Source organism: Cetorhinus maximus, chromosome 18, assembly GCF_964194155.1.
Source record: "Cetorhinus maximus chromosome 18, sCetMax3.hap1.1, whole genome shotgun sequence".
Lineage (NCBI taxonomy): Eukaryota > Metazoa > Chordata > Chondrichthyes > Lamniformes > Cetorhinidae > Cetorhinus > Cetorhinus maximus.
In genome coordinates this window covers 79,191,774-79,215,991 of record NC_135896.1, presented here as the reverse complement: position 1 = coordinate 79,215,991, position 24,218 = coordinate 79,191,774, and the positions used below count along the sequence as shown (strand labels likewise).

The following is a 24,218-nucleotide window of genomic DNA, read 5'->3' as shown; positions in this document are numbered from 1 at the left end:
TATTGTGCTTGCATACAACTTGTCACCACTTTTCTCTTTAAGAAAAGAAACGTTTACACGAAAAGCAAATAAGGAAATGTTAAAATAACAATATAAATGCTGAAAGATTAGCCCCAGGGCATTTGGTTTTAAAACAGAGGTAAAACAGGAATGCCACTGGAGGAGAAATATTCAGACAGTAGCTCAAAAAAATAATCCATTCAATCGCAAGAGGAGTAACTCATCAAAGGAATCTTGTGAATGCCTAGATTTAAACAGCTATACTGGATCATAATGAATTTCAGATGGACAAGGAAGAACATGGTCAGTCATTCGTAGTGCTACCCAAGGACCAAGCTGACATTAGGTGGTCTATATTGCTTGTTAAAATATTCAGGCAGGGACTGGAACTACCTCAGTATGGGAATGTTGGGGCTTTGGTCTGGAATTCAGTACTGGACTATATTCACTGGTTATAAAATCATGAAATGGTTACAGCACAGAAGGAGGCCATTTGGTCCATCAAGTCCATGTTGGTTCTTTGAAAGAGCAACTCAGCTAATCCTACTCACATGCCACTTCCCCATAGCTATGAAATGTTTTCCCTTCAAGTGCTCATCCAATCTCTTCTTAAAGCCACAATTGAATCTGCCCCCACCACTATATCCAGCAGTGCATTTCAGATCCTAACCACTTATTGTGCAAGGAAGATTTCCTTATGTCACCAATGCTTCTCTTGTCAATCACCTTAAAACTGTGTCCTCTGGTCTTGACCCTACCACTAAGGGGGACAGTTTCTCTCTATCTACTCTGTCTAGATCTCTCATGGCTTTGTATAGTCCTACCAAATCTCTCCCCTCTGCCCTAAGGGGATCAACTCCAGGTTCTCCAATGTATCCACATAACTGAAGCCTTGCCAACCATGAAACTATTTCAGTAAACCTTTTCTGCACCCTCTCTAAGACGTTCACATCTATCCTATGGGTGCTGCTGAGAATTGTAAACAATATTCCGTTGTGGCTGTACCACAACTTTTATAAAAATTTATCATAACTTCTTTGCTTTTGTACCCTACTGCCAGAATTTTCCAGCCCCATTGGCGTCAGGCGTGATGGCGGCAGGAGAGGACAACAATATGGAAAGAAGGCCAAAAATCGATTTTACGCCGTTGTGAAAGCAGTTTGCGATCGTCCATTCATTCCACCTGTTGATGGTGGGCTGCTTTTCCCACCACCACACATCGGGAACGTCATTTTAATACATTTGCATCTAATTATGAGTCCTGCTCACCGGAGCACAGGCAAGTCGCTTTTTCCCGGCTGGCTTTCAGTGCGGCTTTGGGGCAAGGGCTCCGGTGTGGGTCAGGCTGGGGGGAGCTTTGGGGGCAAGGCAGCACAGACTGAAGAAAATACTCAAGCACATGCCTTGGGGTTGGTGGGGGGGGGCAGCGCGGCCATGCAGTTGAAAAAGCTTGTCATAAGTGAGTATTCTTCTGCAGCCAAGACCGTTCAGCTGCAGCTCCATTGACATGCTTGGAGTCGGGTCGTTGAAGATTGCCTACCTACTCAAGCAACATAAAAGCATGAAAGTGTCACCAAATGCTCAGGAACTTTTTAGACCTTGGATGCAGACTGCAACCTAATATGTGTTTTAGGGGGCAGCTGCTCAATAGGAGTGTGATGAAATACTCTCCACTTGCCTGGATGAGTGCAGCTTCAACACACTTAAGAAGCTTGACACCATCCAGGACAAAGCAGCCTGCTTGATTGGCATCCTTTCCACAAACATTCACTTCCTCCCCCCCCAACGAACAGTGGTAGCAGTGTGTACCATCTACAAGATGCACTGCAGAAACTTACCAATACTCCTTAGGCAGCACCTTCAAAACCCATGACTGCTACCATCGAGAAGGACAAGGGCAGCAGATACATGGGAACACCACCACCTAGAAGTTCCCCTCCAAGCCACTCACCATCCTGACTTGGAAATACATCACCATTCCTTCGCTGTCGCTGGGACAACATCCTGGAACTCCCTCCCTAGCAGCACTGTGGGTGTACCTACATGACATGGTTCAAGAAGGTAACTCACCACCATCTTCACCTTCTCAAGGGCAACTAGGGATGGACAATAAATGCTGGCCTAGCCAGCGACGCCCACATCCCATAAATGAATAATAAAAAAAGCATACTTTGAACTGCTACATACAAAAATATAAATACTTGCCTTTCTGCACAGGCAAAGGTTTGACAGCCATTGGTAGAGCATAGAAGTGGATGGAACAGTTCAGAGTTATGTTACAAATGACTAAACCAGGAAAATAGTTACTGGTAGCAAGAAGAGGTGAAATTAAGCTTCGAGTTAATCAATCAGTTCAACAAAATTAAATTCTTTCCTTAAGAGTTCTGAAATCTTACATTACATATTAACAAGTCCCATGTGAAGGTGACCACCCCCCACTCCTTCACCCCCTCCTTTACCCTCCACTCTTTTTTAAATTTGTTCATGGGACGTGGGCATCGCTGGCTAGGTCAGCATTTATTGCTAATCCCCTGAGTGTCCTTGAGAAGGTGGTGGTGAGCTGCATTCTTGAACTGCTGCAGTACATGTGGTGTAGGTACACCACAAGGTACCCAGAGTGCCGTTAGGGAGGAAGCTCCAGGTTTTGACTCAGCGACAGTGAAGGAACTGCAACATAATTCCAAGTCAGGATGGTGAGCGGCTTGGAGGGGAACTTCCAAGTGATGGTGTTCCCATGTATCTGCTCTCCTCGTCCTTGTAGATGATAGTGGTCCTGGGTTTGGTAGGTGCTGTTTAAGGTGGCTTGGTGAGTTCCTGCAGTGCACCTTGTAGATGGTGCACACTGTTGCCACTGTGCATCGGTGGCAGAGGGAGTGAATGTTTGTGGATGGGGTGCCAATCAAGTGGGCTCCTTTTCCTGGATGGTGCCAAGTTTCTTGAGTGTTGTTGGAGCTGCACTCATCCAGGCAAGTGGAGAGTATTCTAACACTCCTGACTTGTGCCTTGTAGATGGTTGAACATATACTCAAGGTAAAATTAATCTATCTGAATAATAGACTTCTTATACAGAGAACATGATCTTAATAAGAAGAAAGATGACTGCTCTTTTCCTCCAATGACAATAAAAAAGATAAATAAATTCTAAAAAATGTTTTGAAAATGTGAAATATTTTATTCCAGTGAAAATTTCATTGTAACTTAATGTGAGAAGTTCCTGCTTTGGTTTCCATGACAATTGAGGGCAACTGACAGGCCACTTCTATATGTTGGTCACCTCCATTCCCCTGCCTTTTGTTCTGTCTGGCATCCTCCTACTTTAATCTACACTCCCTTGAATCTATAGTCTGAAATTTTGTCCCCTGCCCAGGTCTTAACTCTCACCAAGTCCTGTTCCCCTATCACTGCTGTGCTCGCTGACTTATATTGGCTCCGAGTCAAGCAATGCCTTGATTTAAAAATTCTCATCCTTGGTTTTAAATCCCTCCCAGTCTCTGTAATCTCCTCCAGCCCAACAACCCTTAGAGATATCTGTGCTCCTCTAATTCTGGCCTCTTGTGTATTCACAGTCATAATTGCTCCGTCATTGGTGGCTGAGCCTTCAGTTGCCTAGGCCCACAATTCTGGAATTCCCTCCCTACACCTCTCTACCTCACTTTCCTCCTTTAAGATACTTCTTAAAGCCTACCTCTTTGACCAAACTTTTCTGGCTCAGTGTCATACTTTGTTTTATAATGTTCCTGTGCAGTGCCTTAGGATGTTTCATTACATTAAAGGTGCTATATAGATATAGGTTGTTGTTGGTTTAAAAGAGCAAAAAAAAACTCTATATGCAAATCTGATATTAGCAAATTCCAGATTAAATGATACAAATTTTAAAGTTTTGACCAACAGCATGAATAGATTTGCCTTGAAGGGAAATGTTTTTACTTTAGGAAAAATCTTGTCAATTTGACTTCTAGTATCCTTAAAGCAGATATGGATCAAATTAAAATATATGGCATGACAGAATTAATACTTACTGCAGCAAACTAGCTAAAAGAACAGATGTAACAATACCACGTACGTATTGTCTTCCTACCATGCCTTCTCAAATCTACCAATGTTTTCTCCTGCACTGCTCCAATCCTAAAGATCCTAAACTTTTTGCTGGGTTCCACAGTCCCAGGTTATCCACTGGTAACTCTGCTCACCCAGTAATATGGGTCAACTACTAACCAGCCAAGTTACTGTGGGAAGCTACATCAAATGCCTTCTATTGCACAAATTACAGCATCAAAAATCTGCCTTACCGCTAACCAAAAAGGACTTCTTCTCAATTTCATCTTTCGATATCTCCAACATGTCACAGTACGCACGAGACAGTCGCCAGCAGAAGTCAGGCTTTGAAAAATACTGTAAAAAAGCAAAGGATATATATAGATCTGTGTACTGTATTTCATAAATACTTGCTGGCCAAAAACTGATGGCTGTTCTATGGGCTGACCGACACGAATACATCTGGGCTTCAACAGTCAGCAAGTTCCTGATGTTGACAGGGCAAATCAGCATCAATGGAAAGAAGGCACTTGGTTGAAAGAAATCAGTCAACCAACCTAGAGCAAGTCATGGGCTGAAACAGGAATTGTACTGACAAAATATAAAGTATATATTTGACTATTATGGATTACAAAAGTGTTGGGAGTCAAAATCGGACAGGAAACAAGTTTTCTTTTTTTAAGCGTAATTATTTTATTTGAACAATACAGGGAGATGGAGTGGATTTCTTGAAATGTGTACAGGAGAACTTTTTAGGTTAATATGTAAAGGGTCCAACAAGCAGTGCTGGATGAAGCCGAACAGGTGGCTGAGGTGGTGGTGGGGGAGCATTTTAGTGATAGCGACCACAACGTGGTACAATTTAAGCTCGTTATGGACAAAGAAATAGACAAGTTGCAAAAATTTGTTTTGGATTGGGGGAGAGCGGATTTTAGTAAAATAAGGCAGGATTTGGCCAAGGTAGACTGGGAACAGCTACTTGTGGGGAAATCTACAGAAGAGCAGTGGGGGGCGTTCAAAAAGGAAATGGGGAGGGTACAGGCTCAACATGTTCTCTCTAGGGTGATAGGAAGGAGTAACAAACCCAGAGAACCATGGATTACCAGAGATATTCAGGATATTATGTGAAGGAAAAGAGAGGCTTTTAGCAGGTACAAGGCAAGCAAATCAGCGGAGACATTAGTGGAGTACAGAAAGTGCAGGGTGGAGCTTAAGAAGGCAATTAGGAAAGCAAAGAGGGTATATGAGAAAGCTCTGGCTGGTAAAAGTAGGGAAAATCCCAAGATATTCTATAAGTATATCAATGGGGAGAGGATAACCAAGGAAAGTGTAGGGCCCATAAGGGACCAAGGGGGCAATCTATGGGTGGAGCAAGAGGACATCAGTAGAGTGTTGAACGAATACTTCACATCCGTCTTCACCGAAGAGAATGAGGATGAAGGTATCGAACTCGGGGAGAGAGACTGCGAGGTTCTTGAGCAAATTGATACAGGGACTGACAAGGTATTGGAGGTGTTGGTAGGCTTAAAAGTGGACAAATCTCCAGGTCCGGATGATTTGTGTCCCAGACTGCTGAGGGAGGCAAGGGAGGAGATCGCAGGGGCTCTGACCCAAATTTTTAATTCCTCTCTGGCCACGGGGGAGGTGCCAGAGGACTGGAGAACAGCTAATGTGGTTCCACTATTTAAGAAGGGTTGTAGACATAAGCCAGGGAACTACAGGCCAGTGAGTCTCACGTCAGTGGTAGGGAAACTATTGGAGAAAGTTCTGAAGGAGAGTATCTATCTCCACTTGGAGAAGCAAGGTTTGATCAGGGATAGTCAGCATGGCTTTGTCAGAGGAAGGTCATGCCTAACAAATTTGATTGAATTTTTTGAGCTGACCAGGTGTATAGATGAGGGTAGTGCAGTTGATGTAGTTTATATGGATTTCAGCAAAGCCTTTGACAAGGTCCCATATGGGAGACTTATAAAGAAGGCAAATGCACCTGGGGTACAGGGTAATTTGATAAGGTGGATTCAAAATTGGCTTAGTTGTAGGAGACAGAGGGTGATGACAGAAGGCTGCTTTAGTGACTTGAAGACAGTGTCCAGTGGCATACCACAGGGATCTGTGCTGGGTCCCCTATTATTCGTCATTTATATAAACGACATAGATGACTATGTAGGATTAGTAAGTTTGCGGATGACACAAAGATTGGCCGGGTGGTTAACAGTGAGGTTGAATGTCTTGGGTTACAGGGAGATATAGACGGGATGGTCAAATGGGCAGATAAGTGGCAAATGGAATTTAACGCTGAAAAGTGAGAGGTGATACACTTTGGAAGGAGTAACTTGATAAGGAAGTATTCAATAAACAGAATGACACTAGGAAGTTCTGAGGAACAAAGGGACCTTGGCATGTGTGTCAATAGATCTCTGAAGGCGGAGGGAAATGTTAGTGGGGTGGTGAAAAAGACATATGGGACACTTGCCTTTATCAATCAAGGCATAGATTTCACAAAAGTAGGCAGATCATGTTGGAGTTGTATAGAGCCTTGGTGAGGCCACAGCTGGAGTACTGTGTGCAGTTCTGGTCACCACATTATAGGAAGGATGTGATTGCACTGGAGGGGGTGCAGAGGAGATTCACCAGGATGTTGCCTGGGATGAAACATTTAAGTTATGAAGAGAGGTTGGATAGGCTTGGGTTGTTTTCACTGGAGCAGATTAGACTAGAGGGGCGACTTGATGGAGGTGTACAAGATTATGAGGGGCATGGACAGGGTGAATAGGGTACAGCTGTTCACCTTAGTTGAAGGGTCAGTCACAAGGGGACATAAGTTCAAGGTGATGGGGCAGGAGGTTTAGCGGGGGGATGTGAGGAAAAACATTTTTACCCAGAGGGTGGCGACGGTCTGGAATGTGCTGCCTGGGAGGGTGGTGGAGGCGAGTTGCCTCACATCCTTTAAAAAGTACCTGGATGAGCACTTGGCCCACAGCCTTGAATGTTATGACGTGCCAAGTGCTGGTAAATGGGATTAGGTAGATAGGTCAGGTGTTTCTCACATGTCGGTGCAGACTTGATGGGCCGAAGGGCCTCTTCTGCACTGTGTAATTCTGTGATTCTGAGATGGTGGCAAAGTGGTAATGTCACTGGACTGGTAATCCAGAGGCCCAGACTAATGTTCTGGGGACATGACTTCAAATCCCACCATGGCAGCAATTTAAATTTAATTAATTAATAAATCTGGACTCTCAATGGTGACCATTAAACTATCATCGATTGTTGTAAAAACCCATCTGGTTCACTAATGTCTTTTAGGAAAGGAAATCTGGCCTCCTTATCTGGCCTGGCTTACATGTGACTCTAGACCCACAGCAATGTGGTTGACACTAAATTGCCCTCTGAAATGGCCCAGCAAACCACTCTGTTATACCAAACTGCTACAGATATCAAATGGACTGCAACGATTCAAGAAGGCAGTTCATCATCACTTTCTCAAAGGGCAGTTAGGGATGGGCAAATAATGCTGGCCAAGCCAGTGATGCCCACATCCCATGAAAGAATTTAAAAAAGATTACTTTCCTGCTCAATACATTGGGATTACCATATTTTTTCAATCAGCAAATACCATTGCTCTAATCTATTGTCTAATTTTATTAGATGGAAGAGAACAGATTGCTGGCACTTAATTACAAAGGCAATGGCATAGCTGCGCAATGAGTGTGAATGCCGAAAAATCCAGGAACTGAATTGCAGTCTTCTGTCAAACTGTCTTCATTTGGTTATTTTTCCAAAGCAGTGTACAGTTTACATTTATATCGAAAGCAAAATAGTGTGAATGTTGGAAATATGAAATAAAAACAGAAAATGCTGGAAAACATTCATCAGGTGGGGCAGCATTTGTGAGGAGAGAAAAATGGTTTCTCAGCATGCACAGTAAATCCCCTTTTAAGTTTTCCTGTTTTAAGTTGTTTCACTTTAACGTTGGTCATTTAATGGGGGCTGTATTTTTCATTTACAGTCATGAGTTGTGTTTTAAAGTTGCTTCATGCTGGGTATGACGAAGGGCCGCATAACCCGAAAGGTGCCACTTTGGAGCAGCCTCTGCTGCTCCCTGACCTTCCCTCTCACTGCAGCCCTCCTGTTCATGACTTACTTCCTGCAAGTCGAAGCTGCTGCTCCTGCTGCTCACCGCTCATTTCTAGAAGCCTCGCTCACAGAGAGCATTTGTGAAGTTATACGCTTCGGTGTGAAAAACAGAAAGGCAGAGTATTATTTAAATGGTGATATATTGGGAAATGTGGATGTACAAAGGAATCTGGATGTCCTTGTACACCAGTCAATGAAAGTAAATAGTTAGGTGCAGCAAACAATTAGGAAGGCAAATGGTATATTGGCCTTTATTGCAAGAGAATTTGAGTTCAGAAGTAGGGATGTCTTACTGCAGTTATACAGGGCCTTGGTGAGACCACACCTGGAGTATTACATGCAGTTTTGGTCTCTCTACTTAAGAAAGGATATACTTGCCAGAGATGGAGTGTAGCGAAGGTTCAGTAGGCTGATACCAGGAATGGCAGGACTGTCATATGAGGAGAGATTGATTCGACTAGGCCTGTATTCGCTAGAGTTTAGAAGAATGAGAGGGGGTCTGATTGAAATGTATAAAATTCTAACAGCTACACAGACCGGATGCAGGGAGGATGTTTCCCCTGGTTGGGGAGTCTAGAGCCAGGGACCACAGTCTCAGAATACAGGGCAGGCCATTTAGGACTGAGATGAGGAAAAATTTCTTCACTCAGAGGGTGGTCAATCTGTGGAATTCTCTACCACAGAAGGCTGTGGAGGCCAGATCATTGAGTATATTCAAGAAAGAAATTGATCATCAAGGGGTATGGAGCGAAAGCGGGAATATGGGGTTGAGCTAGAGGATCAGCCATGATCATATTGAATGGCGAAGCAAGCTTGAAGGGCCAAATGGCCTACTCCTGCTCCTAGTTTCTATGTTTCTAAGTGGTAAGGAGATATGGGGAGCACAAGATTTGGTGAGAGGGGAGGTCAGAGGCTGCCTGGAGGGTCTACAATGAGATTGGGGGCTAGGGTGTGGTAGAGACCTCAAGCTCGGAGAGTCGACAGTGAGAGGGAGGATGGGGAGCGGCAGAGGCTGCGAGCCCAGAAGGTCAGCAGTGAGAGGGAGGGACAGGGAGCAGCAGAGGCTGCAAGCCCAGAAGGTGCTGTAAGCTGCAGGGCTATGAGCTGGGTGCAGGAAGGTGGATAGAAAGGGCACCTGGGTGTCCTAGGGCTGGAATGGACAAGATGGGCTGAATGGCCTCCTTCTGTGCTGTAACTTTTCTATGGTTCTATGGTCAGCAATGAGAGTGAGGGACAGGGATCAGCAGTGGCCGCAAACCTGAAGGGTTGGCAATGAAAGGGACGGTCAGAGCGGGTCAGAGCCCAGATGGTCAGCAGTGAGATGGTGGGCCAGAGAGCGGCAGAGACCGCGAGCCCGGAAGGCCAGCAGCGAGAGAGGGAGGGTCAAGGAGAGGGAGAGCCCGCGAGCCCAGAGGGTTGCCAGTCAGAGGGTGGGCCATGTGGCTGCAGAGACTGCTAGCCCAGAGGGTCGGCAATGAGAGGGAGGGCCAGGTAGCGGCAGAGGCTGTGAGCCTGGAGGAATGGCAGTCAGAGGCTGGGCCAGGGAGTTGCAGAGACTGTCAGCCTGAGAGGTTAGCATTGAAGGGGAGGGCCAGAGAGCAGCAGACGCCGTGTCCCGGATGGTGACAGCAAGGAGAGTCAGGGAGCGGGATGTGTGGTGGGCAGGTGGTTCGGGAAACAGGATCAGCAAGGTTGGCGTATTTCTTTTATATTTAGAAATTTATTTTATTTTCAAGGTTATTTACCAATACAGGAATTTAGCAATGTAAAGTATTTTGAATTGCAGGGTATTTTCAGATGAGAAATTTCCTTTGACACCTAAAGCTTTTGCATTGGTTTTAATGGGAAAATCTAACGTGCTTAAAGTCATTTCACTTAAAGTTGCACTTTTCAGGAATGCAACTACAACTTTAAATGAAGACTTACTGTACAGAGCCATGAGAAAGGAAAGATGGGGCAGCAAAGGCAAAGGAGAAGGTCCATGATAGAGTAGAATGCAGAAGTGATTAAATGACAAAATGGATGAAGGTGAAAGGTAAGAGGAGGTGGTAATGGCACAAGTAAAAGAGTAAACAATTGGTCCAGAACAATGTCCCCGTCTTCAAATTAACATGTTTGCATGACTGTGCAAAACAGCTTAAAGCTGTTGCACACTTAAAATAGCCTGCGCGTGCCAAAGAAAATATTAGCATAAACGTTACCTACAGGAGATGTAAATGGAAACAGAAGAACAATTACCAGTGCCTGGTGTCTGAGAAATTTGCAGCAATGTTTTTAAATCAATGTTGAGTCCAGTAGGCTGTAAAATGTCTAATCAAAAGACTAGGTGCCATTCCTCAAGTTTCTATTGAACTTCATTGGAACAGTGTAGGTGGTCACGGAAAGAGAGCTCAGAATGGGATGAGAATTAAAGTGGCAAGTGACTGTAAGGTTAGGTTCATTTTTAACATATTTCAGTAATGCAATGGGCATGTTTACTCAGCAAAGCATAATTCAAAGGTAGAAAAATTGATCATAGTGTAAAATCTATCAACGTATGGAACAGGCAATAACAAACTTGAATATTACAGTTTCTATTCCTGTAGAATAGTTACAATATAAACATGATAAATGCATGCAATATTTTGCAGCACTAACAATTTGTACTGAGAGGATGTAAGCTGATGCCCACAACTCTCAACATTGTAAATTGCTGATCCAAGGCATGACATCATAGAAGGCATTAGACAGAAGCCAGACACCTCGCAACAAGTCAAGCATACTACCTAGCACCTGATTGAAGAAATCAGGAACAAATCACACATTCATTCAAAAAACTACTGCGGATGCTAGAAATCCAAAACAAAAACAGAATTACCTGGAAAAACTCAGCAGGTCTGGCAGCATCGGTGGAGAAGAGTCGACGTTTCGGGTCCACATGACCCTTCAACAGAACTGAAGTATAGTTAGGAGAGGGGTGAAATATAAGCTGGTTTAAGATGGGGGGGGCGGGGGGAGAGAAGTTGAGGGTGGGGTGGTTGTAGGGACAAGCAAGCAGTGATAGGAGCAGATAATCAAAAGATTTCACAGACAAAAGTATCAAAGAGGTGTTGAAGGTAGTGATATTATCTAAGAGAATGTGCTAATTAAGAATGGATGGCAGGACACTCAAGGTACAGCTCTAGTGGGGGTGGGGTGGAAAGACTGACAAGGTATTAGTTGTAGATTTTAAAATAATGGAAATAGGTGGGAAAAGAAAAATCTAAATAAATTATTGAAAAAAAAAACAAAAGGGAGGGGGAGGAAACGGGGTGGGGATGGGGAGTTTAAGATCTAAAGTTGTTGAATTCAATATTCAGCCCGGAAGGCTGTAAAGTGCCTAGTCGGAAGATGAGGTGCTGTTCCTCCAGTTCCTCTGGATTCTTACCTTCTCTTGATCTTTTCATTGAGAACTGTCGGCGTGACATTAGCCGTCTCAATTTCTCTGCTCCTCTCACCCATTCTAATCTGTCTCTCTCTGAACTTACTGCACTCCGTTCTCTCAGGTCCAACCCTGACATTGTCATCAAACCCGCTGACAAGGGTGGTGCTGTTGTTGGCTGGCGCACTGACCTCTACCTCGCGGAGGCTGAGCGTCAACTCGCAGACACTTCCTCCTACCTCTCCCTGGACCATGACCCCACCACGGAACATCAAGCCATTGTTTCCAGGACTGTCACTGACCTCATCTCCTCTGGAGATCTTCCTCCCACAGCTTCCAACCTGATAGTCGCCCAACCTCGGACGGCCCGCTTCTACCTCCTACCCAAAATGCACAAACAGAACAGGCCTGGCAGACCGATCGTGTCAGCCTGTTCCTGCCCCACGCAACTCATTTCTCGTTATCTTGACTCCCTTCTCTCTCCCCTTGTCCAGTCCCTTCCCACCTACATCCGTGATTCCTCTGACACCTTACGTCACATCAACAATTTCCAGTTCCCTGACCCCAACCGCTTCCTCTTCACCATGGATGTCCAATCCCTCTACACCTCCATCCCCCACCAGGATGGTCTGAGGGCCCTTAGCTTCTTCCTTGAACAGAGGCCCCAACAATCCCCATCCACCGCTACTCTCCTCCGTCTGGCTGAACTTGTTCTCACACTGAACAATCTCTCCTTTAACTCCTCTCACTTCCTCCAAATAAAAGGTGTGGCTATGGGTACCCGCATGGGCCCCAGCTATGCCTGTCTCTTTATGGGGTATGTGGAACATTCCTTGTTCCAGTCCTACTCCGGCCCCCTCCCACAACTCTTTCTCCAGTACATCGATGATTACTTCGGTGCTGCTTCATGCTCTCGTCGGGACCTGGAAAAATTTATTAATTTTGCTTCCAATCTCCACCCCTCCATCATTTTCACATGGTCCGTCTCTGACTCTTCTCTTCCCTTCCTTGACCTCTCTGTCTCAATTTCTGATGATAGACTGTCCACCAATATCCATTACAAGCCTACCGACTCCCACAGCTACCTCAACTACAGCTCCTCACACCCCGCTTCCTGTAAGGACTCCATCCCATTCGCTCAGTTCCTTCGCCTCCGTCGCATCTGTTCTGATGACGCTACCTTCAAAAACAGTTCCTCTGACATGTCCTCCTTCTTCCTTAACCGAGGTTTTCCACCCACGGTCATTGACAGGGCCCTCAACCGTGTCCGGCCCATCTCCTGCGTATCCACCCTCACGGCTTCTCCTCCCTCCCAGAAACATGATAGGGTCCCCCTTGTCCTCACTTATCACCCCACCAGCCTCCGCATTCAAAGGATCATCCTCCGCCATTTCCGCCAACTCCAGCATGATGCCACCACCAAACACATCTTCCCTTCACCCCCCCGGCGGCATTCCGTAGGGATCGTTCCCTCCGGGACACCCTGGTCCACTCCTCCATCACCCCCTACTCCTCAACCCCCACCTATGGCACCTCCCCATGCCCACGCAGAAGATGCAACACCTGCCCCTTCACTTCCTCTCTCCTCACCATCCAAGGGCCCAAACACTCCTTTCAAGTGAAGCAGCATTTCACTTGCATTTCCCCTAACTTAGTCTACTGCATTCGTTGCTCCCAATGCGGTCTCCTCTACATTGGAGGGACCAAACGCAAACTGGGCGACCGCATTGCAGAACACCTGCGGTCTGTCCGCAAGAAAGACCCAAACCTCCCTGTCGCTTGCCATTTTAACACTCCACCCTGCTCTCTTGCCCACATGTCTGTCCTTGGCTTGCTGCATTGTTCCAGTGAAGCCCAACGCAAACTGGAGGAACAGCACCTCATCTTCCGACTAGGCACTTTACAGCCTTCCGGGCTGAATATTGAATTCAACAACTTTAGATCTTAAACTCCCCCTCCCCCATCCCCACCCCGTTTCCTCCCCCTCCCTTTTGTTTTTTTTTTCAATAATTTATATAGATTCTTCTTTTCCCACTTATTTCCATTATTTTAAAATCTACAACTAATACCTTGTCAGTCTTTCCACCCCACCCCCACTAGAGCTGTACCTTGAGTGTCCTGCCATCCATTCTTAATTAGCACATTCTCTTAGATAATATCACTACCTTCAACACCTCTTTGATCCTTTTGTCTGTGACATCTTTTGATTATCTGCTCCTATCACTGCTTGCTTGTCCCTACAACCACCCCACCCTCAACTTCTCTCCCCCCGCCCCCCACCTTAAACCAGCTTATATTTCACCCCTCTCCTAACTATACTTCAGTTCTGTTGAAGGGTCATGTGGACCCGAAATGTCGACTCTTTTCTTCTCCACCGATGCTGCCAGACCTGCTGAGTTTTTCCAGGTAATTCTGTTTTTGTCACCCATTCATTCTCTTTGTCAAGGAAGTGCATGGCATAGAGAGTCCTCAACAAAGAATGAATAAAAATAAGCTAAGCTCCGAAGGCTCAGTTAGTGAGTTTATCACAAAAATGCAGAACTGAACCTAAAAGGTTCAGTACTGAATTAGCTGACCTCATCACATGTACCCATTTATGTGCCACAATGCTGAAACGAATGGCCGCATTGGTGGCCCTGATCACTGGCAAGAAAGGAGGTGACAATCCTGCCGTGGCCATTTCTGGGAGCCCTGGCAGAATTAAATGCCTTTCAGGCAGTCTGCTGCCTGCAATCAGGGATACGGGGCTTTTGAAGGTGAAGAGCTGGCAGCCAACCAGATGGCCAGCAGCTCTTCAGTCCCAGTAGCACTATTGGGTGCAATAGCCACCTAAGAGACTGCAGAAAGCTCAGAACAGCAGAGAGAAATAGAGGTCCGAGGCAAAAGTGAGTGGGGCAGGCTTGCAGGGGCTAGTTAGGCAGGCAGGGGGCTGGGTGGCGGTGGTGGGGGGTTTGTTGTGGGGGGCAGGAGGGGCTCTTCCAGCAGGGTGATCCTTGCCGCTGGTGTTCAGGGGAGGGCGTACTATCACGGAGAACAAGTGTACCAGATCTGGAGTGCCCCCCCACCGACCTGAGGCCATAGGGCGGCCTGCCTTTGAGGCATGGACCTTCACTCAGCACCCCACCGCTGATAGATTACCAATGGCAGCAAAATAAGCCCCTTAATTGGCCACTTAGGGCCTTCAAATGGCCTAGGGGCAGGAATTTTGAAAGTCTGGTGCTAACATTGTATAGTCAACAGTCTTACACTGGAATAGTGCAGAATCACAGCTGCTGTTGACAGGAAGTTGATTTGTGGACTTGTATTTCAACAGCGTTTACTTAATTGCTCAGCAGGGGCAGTTCAACTATGCAAATAAGAAAAAAGCAATACCAGTCCCTGTGAGATATTGATGATAATCAGGGAAGTTTAAAGACCATAATGTTCCATCTTTCTGGTCAAGGGAGAAGATGGGATTGAGTAATGGGCAATCTCAAAAACAGCATATGAAGATAGTTTTTAAAAAAGAGTTACCTTTGGTTTGTTTGCCGAGAGCAACTTAAATCCTTTTGCTTTGTCTTCATCCGTGCCATCGTGCAACTTGTCTGCTGTACGTAAAAGTTGAGTGAATTCATCTAGAGTTTCAGGTGACGGGCGTGAGAGAACTGGTTCCTTTTGATCTGCTGCTTCTTCACGGTCATTATCTGACTCTGCATTAGCTGTAGTATATCTAGAGAGATAAATTATATCAACTAACAACACAGTTTTCATTTTGTTCGTGCCATAACTGCTGATTAAGATGTCTTCATCACCCCACCTAAAAATTAGCTTGCACGGCAGAACAACATGCTAGAACGTAAAACACTTTACGATGAACATTGGTTCAGCAAGACAGTTTCGAAGTATTAGGCAATTTTGAGTACTGATAGTACACAAATTATGAAACTCAAAAGTTAGAAAATTTATACAGCACTTAACAGACAGATGTAAATTAACAAGCAAGCAACAGATCTGGTGATTGTAGCAATTAGGAAAATTGAATAGCTGGAAAAAATAATATTCTAGATGGTATGCATCTTGGAGATAATGACATTCCTATCCTACCCTTGCCTGAAGTGGCAGAAATTGCAGATTTGGGAGATGCTGCTGAGTTGCTGCAGTGTATCCTATAGATAGTACACAATGCAGTCATGGTACAGCAATAGTAGTGGGAGTGGATGTTTAAGCCAGTGGAAGGGGTGCTTTATCCTGGATAGTGTTGAGTTTCTTGAGTGTTGTTGGAACTGCAGCAATTCAGGCAAGTAGAAAGTATTTCATCACAGTCCTTGTGCCTTAGTGAGGCTTTGGGGCGTCAGGAGCAATCCAATTACAGCAGAGATGCCCAGGCCTGCTCTAATGGCCACAGCATTTAAGTGACTGACCCAGTTCAGTTTTTGGTCAATGGGTGACCGCCAGGATGTCGATGGTTGGAGACCTAGTGATGGTAATGCCATTTGAATATTAAGGAAGGTTAGCCTTTCTCTTGTTGGAGATGGCCATTGCTTGACACTTGAGTTACAAGTGACATTTGTGCCGCACAACAGCCTAATCCTGATACAACAGTAAAGTAATGCAGATGCTGGAAATCTGAAATGGAAACAGAAAATGCTTGAAATACTCAGCAGGTCAGGCAGTAGCTGATGAGAGAAAAATAGCTAACATTTCAGGTCAATGACCTTTCATCAGAACACCATGGAAGGCCATCAACCTGAAATGTTAACTCTGTTTCTCTCCCCACAGATGCTGCTTGACCTAATGAATGTTTCCAGCAAACCTGATGTTGTCCATGTATTGTTGCATACGGGGATAAATTGCTTCATTATCTGAGGAACTGTGAATGGAGATGAACACTGTGTAATCATCAGCGAACATTCCCACTTCTGACCTAATGACGGGTGAAAGGTCACAAAAACAGCTGAAGATGGTTGGGCATGGGACAATGCCCTGAGTAACTCCTGCAGTGATGTCCTGGAGCTGAGATAATTGACCTCCCAATGACCATTTTCTTTTGTGCTAGGCATGACTCCAATCAGTAGAGCATTCTTCCAATCCACATTAACTTTAGTTTCAACAAGGTGCCTTGATATCACACTCAATCAAATGCTATCTTGATGTCAAAGCAGCCACTCTCATTTCAGCACTGAATTCAGCTCATGTCTGAGTTGAGCCAAAGCTGTAACAAGGTCAAGAGCTGAGTGGTCCTGGTGGAACCCAAACTGAGCATTGGTGAGCAGATTATTGACAGTACTGTTGATAACTCCTTCCATCACTTTGCTGATGATTGATCATTGGCTGATATGACAGTAATTGGCCAAATTGAATTTGGCCTGCTTTTTATGGACACTTTTCCAGAATGTCTGGTAGTTCTAACAGTTATAGCTACACAGGAATAGTTTAGTGGGAGAACAGCTAGTTCTGGAGTGCTAATAGGAATCTAAAAGACTCTGTTCATGGATGTTAAATACCTAATAGTTTAAGGTAATAAGGTGAACAGGTGTTGGGTATTGATTAGTTAATTATACTTGTGTATGTAATGAGTCAGCCAGCACTGAATGGTGGGTGTTAGAGTGAAGGAGTAAGCTCTATGGCAAGCAATAAACAATCTCCACCAAAGCATCCTAGTCTCAGTGCTTTCTTCACAACCAAGCTTGGAGATTTCTCTGGCAGTACGGGGCATTGGTGAGATCAGATTGTAGTACTGTGTTCAGTTTTGGTCTCCTTATTTAAGAAAAGATACAAACGCGTTGGAAGCAGTACAGCAAAGGTTCATGCAACTGATACTCGGAAGGGGGGTGGTGCGGTTATGAGGAAAGGTTGGTATGGGCTGGGCTGAATCCACTGGAGTCTAGAAGACTGACAGGTGATCTTATTGAAACATACAAGATCCAGAGGGGACTTGACAGGGTAGATGCTGAAGGGATGTTTTCCCCTTGTAGGACAGACTAGAACTAGGGGACACCGTTTAAAAATAAAGGGTCTCCCATTTAAGACGGAAATGAGAAGAATCTTTACCTCTGAGGGATGTGAATTTTTGGAACTCTCTTCCCCAAAGAGCAGTGAAGGAAGGGTCTATTAATATTTTTAAGGCAGAGGTAAATAGATTCTTGACTAACAAAGGAGTCAAAGGTGGACTTGAGGCCACAATCAGATCAGCCATCATTTTATTGAATGGCAGAGCAGGCTTGGGGGCCAAATGGCCTACTCCCGATCCTAATTCGTATGGCAGTTTGTAGGTACAGAGGGGTCAAGAGTAGAGGGTTTTTAAAAAATATTCGGTTGTTAAACAACTTATTTAGGCTCACGATAGTCTGGGTCCACTGAATTTTCAGGAATGATAAATTAATGAGCAAAAGACTCATCTCAGCCTGGAAAGAAATTACCTCTTCTAAAATTACACTTTCTGAAGGAAAGGTCCTAGAAGGAAAAGTAATCCATCCCTGCTTCTCTCACGGACACAAAGGAGGCAATCATGCTCGGTTTTACTTTCAGAAACGCATCTGCTATTGATCCCAATTCATGCCAGCTCAAAGTGATTAACATTCAGGGAATTGGTTGGCGGTGAGCTGACGGAATGGACATTGGTTGCCAATAATACTGAAACATCTGTCAACTGCATAAACATTTCATACTCAATATGAGGCGAGTCCATGATATAATTGTTGATAAACTGGCAGCTGTTTCTCCATATTTGTTGTAGGTAATAACCAATTGCATGCTATAATTTACTTATTTACTTGGCTAAAGTTGCCTAGAATAAGGATGGTATTTTGCTTCCTGTTAAGGAATTTGTGAAACCTAAACGCCAAATAAAATAGTTAAGCAGTGAAAAGATAAGTAATTGAAATAACTACATTTATGTGGTGCCATATGATGTCTGAAAATATCAGAAATGCTTCATACAATGAAGTACTTTGGGAGTGCCATGATCTTTTTGTAGGTGCTGATTACAATACATTTGGCTCTTTGAAGCTTGGATAATTTGCCTTGCAGTACATAAGAAATGGAAGCAGGCATAGACCCTTGAGTCTGCTCCACCATTCAATAAGATTATGGCTAATCCTTTATGCCAACACCACTTGCCTGCCCTATCTTCAAATCCTTGATCCCCTTTGTGCCCAAAAATCTATCAATCTCAGTCCTGATTACACTCAATGACTAAGGTTCCGCAGCCCTCTGGGATACAGAATTCTGAAGAACCACAACCCTTCGAGCGAAGAAATTTCTCTGCATCTCAGTACTAAATGGCTGGTCCCTTTCACTGAGATTGAGGCTATCACCCCTGGTTCTAGAATCTCCAGCCATGAGAAACAGCCTCTCAATTTCAACCTTGTCATGTTCTTTAGGAATTTTATACATGTCAATGAAATCAGCACTCGTTCTTCTAAACTTATGAGAGTATAGATCAATTATATATGATCTCTCCGCACAGATCAAGCCTCTCATCAGAGTTCAATCTGGTGAGCTTTCATTGCTTTCCCTTCAAAGTAAGTATATCCTTCCTTGCGAAAGGAAATCAAAGCTGTACACAGTACTCAAGCTGTAGTCTCATCAAAGTCCTATATAACTGCAGCAAGACTTCCTTACTCTTATCCTTTACAATAAAGGCTAACATACCATTTTCCTTCCTGATTGCTTGTTGTACCTGTATGGTAACTTTGTAATTTGTGTATAAGAGGAGCCAAATCCCTCTAAATGGCAAAAGTAACTGTTGGCAACACCATTTCAAAATATTCTGTCTTTCTATTCTTGGTGCCAAAGTAAACAATTTCACATTTCCTCACATTATATTCCATCTGCTACCTCCTCGCTCAAACACTTACCGATCTATACAAATAGTCGTTTGGTAGTACAGAACTTGAGTATTGCTGAAAAAAGAGACACGCTGTTCAAATTTTTCATCTTGCACTCATCAGGACAGATACGCAAGAATACATAATTTCAACAATTTCCAGTTCCCTGGCTTTAACCGCCTCGTCTTCACCATGCACGTCCAATCACTCCACACCTCCATCCCCCACCAGGATGGTCTGAGGGCTCTCCGTTTCTTCCTTGAACAGAGGTCCGAACAATCCCCATCCACCACCACTCTCCTCCATCTGGCTTGTACTCTCACTGAACAATTTCTCCTTAAACTTGTCTCATTTCCTCCAAATAAAAGGTGTGGCTATGGGTACTCGCATGGGCCCCAGTTATGCCTGTCTCTTTATGGGGTATGTGAAACATTCCTTGTTCCAGTCCTACTCAGGCCCCCTTCCACAACTATTTCTCCGGTACATCGATGACTGTTTCGGTACCGCTTCATGCTCTCGTCTGGACCCGGACAAATTGATCAATTTTGCTTCCAATTTCCACCCCTCCATCACTTTCACATGGTCCATCGCCGACACCTCCCTTCCCTAAATTGACCTCTCTGTCTCAATTTCTGGTGATAGGCTGTCCACCAATATTCATTACAACCTCACCGACTCCCACAGCTACCTCGACTACAACTCCTCACACCCTGCTTCCTGTAAGGACTCCATCCCATTCTCTCTGTTCCTTCGCCTCCATCGCATCTGTTCCAATGATGCCGCTTTCCAAAACAGCGCCTCTGACATGTCTTTCTTCTTCCTTAGCCGAGGTTTCCCACCCACGGTGGTTGACAGGGCCCTCAACTGTGTCCGACCCATCTCTCACGCCTCTCCCTCCCAGAACAATGATAGGGTCCCCTTGTCCTCACTTTTCACCCCACCAGCTTCCGCACTCAAAGGATCCACCATTTCCGCCAACTCCAGCATGATGCCACCACAAACACATCTTCCCTTCAGCTACCCCCCGCGCCCCTTCCCCCCGCCCATCCCCCACCCCCCTGTTAGCATTCCATAGGGACTGTTCCCTCCGGGACACTCTTCCATCATCCCCAACACCTCACCCCCTCCCACGGCACCTTCCCATGCAATCACAGAAGATGCAACACCTGCCCCTTTACCTCCCCCCACCTCACTGTCTAAGGGCCCAAACACTCCTTTCAAGTGAAGCAGTGTTTCTCACATGTTGGTGCAGACTCGATGGACCGAAGGGCCTCTTCTTCACTGTGATTCTGTGATTGCCTCAATTTTGTCTACTGCATCCGCTGCTCCAAATGCGGTCTCCTCTACATTGGAGAGACCAAACGCAGGCTGGGTGACCGCTTTGCGGAACACCTTCGATCTGTCTGCAAGCATGACCCAGGCCTTCCTGTCGCTTGCCATTTCAACACACCATCCTGCTCTCCTGCAATGTTCCAGTAAAACGCAAACTGGAGGAACAGCACCTCATCTTCTGATTAGGCACTTTACAGCCTTCTGGACTTAACATTGAGTTCAACAACTTCAGACCATTAACTCTCTCCTCCATCCTCACCCCTTTTTTTAAAGTATTCATTTTTATTTTTTTATTTTTTATTTTTTTTCCCGCTTATTTTTATTTTTTTAAAAATTCATTTTCACTTTTATTCATTGTTTTATCCCCACCTTTTAGTCTCTTTTCGATCTTTTTTCCCACCAGTCTCCTCCCCCCACCCCCACTACGGCCACCTGTCACTTGCTCATGTTGTTCTTTCCAGAGTACTTACCCTTGCCCAGCTATTATCACATTCTGCTTTCTACCCTTAATGTCACCATTAGCACCTCCTTTAGCCAGTACCACCACCATCAACACCCCCTTGACCTTTTGTTTATGACATCTTTGGCAATTTCTCCTTTGCCTCCACCTATCACTGGCCTTCTATCCAGCTTCACCTGCTCCACCCCCTTAAACAGTATAAAATTTCACCGCATTTTTACTTCTCTTAGCTCTGTAGAAGAGCCATACGGACTCGAAACGTTAACTCTGTCTTTCTCTCCACAGATGCTGTCAGACCCGCAGAGTTTTTCCCGCATTTTTTGTTTTTGTTATGCAAGAATACCAACAGTAAATGGAACAACAATTTACACTGTGTGAGAAGACAGTGCTGATTGGTTGGCAAGTGGACTCTGATTGATAGAGGCGTTGCCACGGAGAATGCACCAAGGAATAGTTAACTGCCAAGCTTGTGTCTAAATTCAAACCAGGCAGATCGACTCTGATTGGTCAAGGCATTGCCATGGGGAATGAACCAGGGAATGGCTGTCCACCAAGCTTTTGCTTGGTTGAAAAAGGTGCAATGTGTGGACACTGAACTGAGCTGGACTAGCCATATAAATACTGTGGCTACAAGAGCAGGTCAGAGGCTAGGAATCCTGTGATGAATAACTCACCTTCTGACTCCCCGAAGCCTGTCCACCATCTAAAAGGCACAATTCAGGAGTGTGATGGAATAATCCCCACTTGCCTGAAGGATTCCAGCTCCAACAACATTCAAGAAGCTTGACACTGTCCAGGACAAAACAGCCCGCTTGATTGGCACCACATCCACAAACATTCACTCCCTCCACCACTGACGCAGTCGCAGCTGTGTGTACCGCCTCAAGATGCACTGCAGGTATTCACCAAGGCTCCTTAGACAGCACCTTCCAAACCCACGACTGCTACCATCTAGAAGGACAAGGGCAGCAGATAGATGGGAACACCACCACCTAGAAGTTCCCCTCCAGGTCACTCAGCATCTTGACTTGGAAATATATTGCCATTCCTTCACTATTGCTGGGTCAAAATCCATGGGAACTCCCTTCCTAACAGCATTGTGGGTGTACCTACACCACATGGGCTGCAGTGGTTCAAGATGGCAGCTCACCACCACCACCTTCTCAAGGGCAACTAGGGATGGGCAATAAATGCTGGCCCAGGCAGCGAAGCCCATATCCCCTGAATGAATTAAAAAAAACATGCTCCTTTTGTCTGCAAAGGGCAGGGCCCTGTGTGTGAATATATGTAGCTTCCAGCACTGAGAGCTATACTGCAAGCCTGACTGATAATCCAAAATTGGCTGTCAGTGTAAACCTTAACACAATCAGGATTGTTTAGCGGGTGCTGTCCAATTGTGGAATCACACCTAACGTTGGAAACTATGTTTTGAGTTTTGCAAGCAGGGGCTGGTTGGGTACGGTCAGTGCTTTGCCTGTTGTGAACAGCCGAAGGGATGTGACGTTCGACACGTTCCACCTGTCATCGGAACTTACGGCCTACATATCCGGCATCACACTGGCACTGAAATTCATATACCACATTACTCATTTGTGTGATAGGCAGAATGTCTTTTTGGCTTGGGGGCAGCATCCTGTTGGTGCAGAATACCACTCATGTTGTTCCTGCATAGTAGCAGTGTCAAACAGCTAGCTTCACCTATTGCTCAAATTTTTGAGATACCTTCCTCTTCCAGGGCAATCTCAGGTAGACCGAAAGATTAATCAGTTTGCAGGATATACAGAGAGCAATGATTTGATCAGGGTAGCCATTATTCCATCGGATGGCTTTGGTGTGCTCTATTTCAGCATCAAGCTTACATGATGAGCAAATGCCTCTGGCCTATAACAGGATTAGGACCTCACACTATATTTTTATGAAATAAATATGTATATATCATCATGGCTAATTATTAAAATTTTAAAACTGTACAATGACCTTTTAAAATGACTGAAACCATATCTAGTTGTGACCTTCAAACAATAGGAGCTAATCTGGCAGTATCAAAGAAATTTGTATTTTGTTATCTCTGAAGAGACACTAATGACCCCTGTGGGCTGCAGTAAACGAATTCGAAAGGAATTACGCAAAGGCCATCTATATTTCTTAAGCCAAGACTGGCCAACCGGAGTCTACCAGTCTGCTAGGAGAAAGAGCCCTGCAATAGAAACATAGAAAATAGGAGTAGGCCATTCGGCCCTTCAAACCTGTTCCGCCATTCATTATGATCATGGCTGATCATCCAACTTATTAGCCTGCTCCCACTTTCTCCCCATATCCTTTGATCCCTTTCACACCAAAAGCTATTTCTAACTCCTTCTTGAAAACATACGATGTTTTGGCCTCAACTACTTTCTGTGGTAGCAAATTCCACAGGCTCACCACTCTCTGGGTGAAGAAATTTCTCCTCATCTCAATCCTAAATGGTCTACCCTGTATCCTCAGACTGTGACCCCTGGTTCTGGACTCCCCCACCATTGGGAACATCCTTCCTGCATCTACCCTGTCTGGTCCTGTAAGAATTTTATAGATTTCTATGAGATTCCCCCTCATTCTTCTGAACGCCAGCAAATATAATCCTAAACGACTCAATCTCTCCTCATATGTCAGTCCTGTCATCCCAGGAATCAGTCTGGTAAACCTTCCCTGCACTCCCTCTATAGCAAGAACATCCTTCTTCAGATAAGGAGACCAAAACTGCACACAATATTCCAGGTGTGGTCTCACCAAGGCCCTGTATAATTGCAGTAAGACATCCCTGCTCCTGTACTCAAATCCTCTTGCTATGAAGGCCAACATACCATTTGCCTTCTTTACCGCCTGCTGCACCTGCATGCTTACCTTCAGCGACTGGTGTACGAGGACACCCAGGTCTTGTTGCACATTCCCCTCTCTCAATTTATAGCCATTCAGATAATAATCTGTCTTCCTGTTTTTGCTACCAAGTGGATAACCTCACATTTATCCACATTATACTGCATCTGCCATGCATTTGCCCACTCACTCAGCT

The 24,218-nt window shown here is 44.9% G+C and overlaps 1 protein-coding gene across 3 annotated transcripts in view; it reads right to left on the bottom strand.

Annotated features, from left to right (window-relative positions):
- LOC144693286 (regulator of microtubule dynamics protein 3-like) overlaps positions 1 to 24,218 on the bottom strand; it is a 346,210-nt gene that overhangs the window by 280,272 nt on the left and 41,720 nt on the right. For all 3 annotated transcript variants that reach the window (XR_013579506.1, XM_078563027.1, XM_078563028.1), the window contains exons 4-5: positions 15,083 to 15,278; positions 4,290 to 4,392 (exon numbers count right to left, since the gene is read on the bottom strand). Coding sequence is in view for 2 of the 3 variants with exons in the window: in XM_078563027.1 (XP_078419153.1) it covers positions 4,290 to 4,392; positions 15,083 to 15,278 (299 nt within the window). In the remaining variant the exon portion in view is untranslated. The remainder of the gene's footprint in view (positions 1 to 4,289; positions 4,393 to 15,082; positions 15,279 to 24,218) is intronic.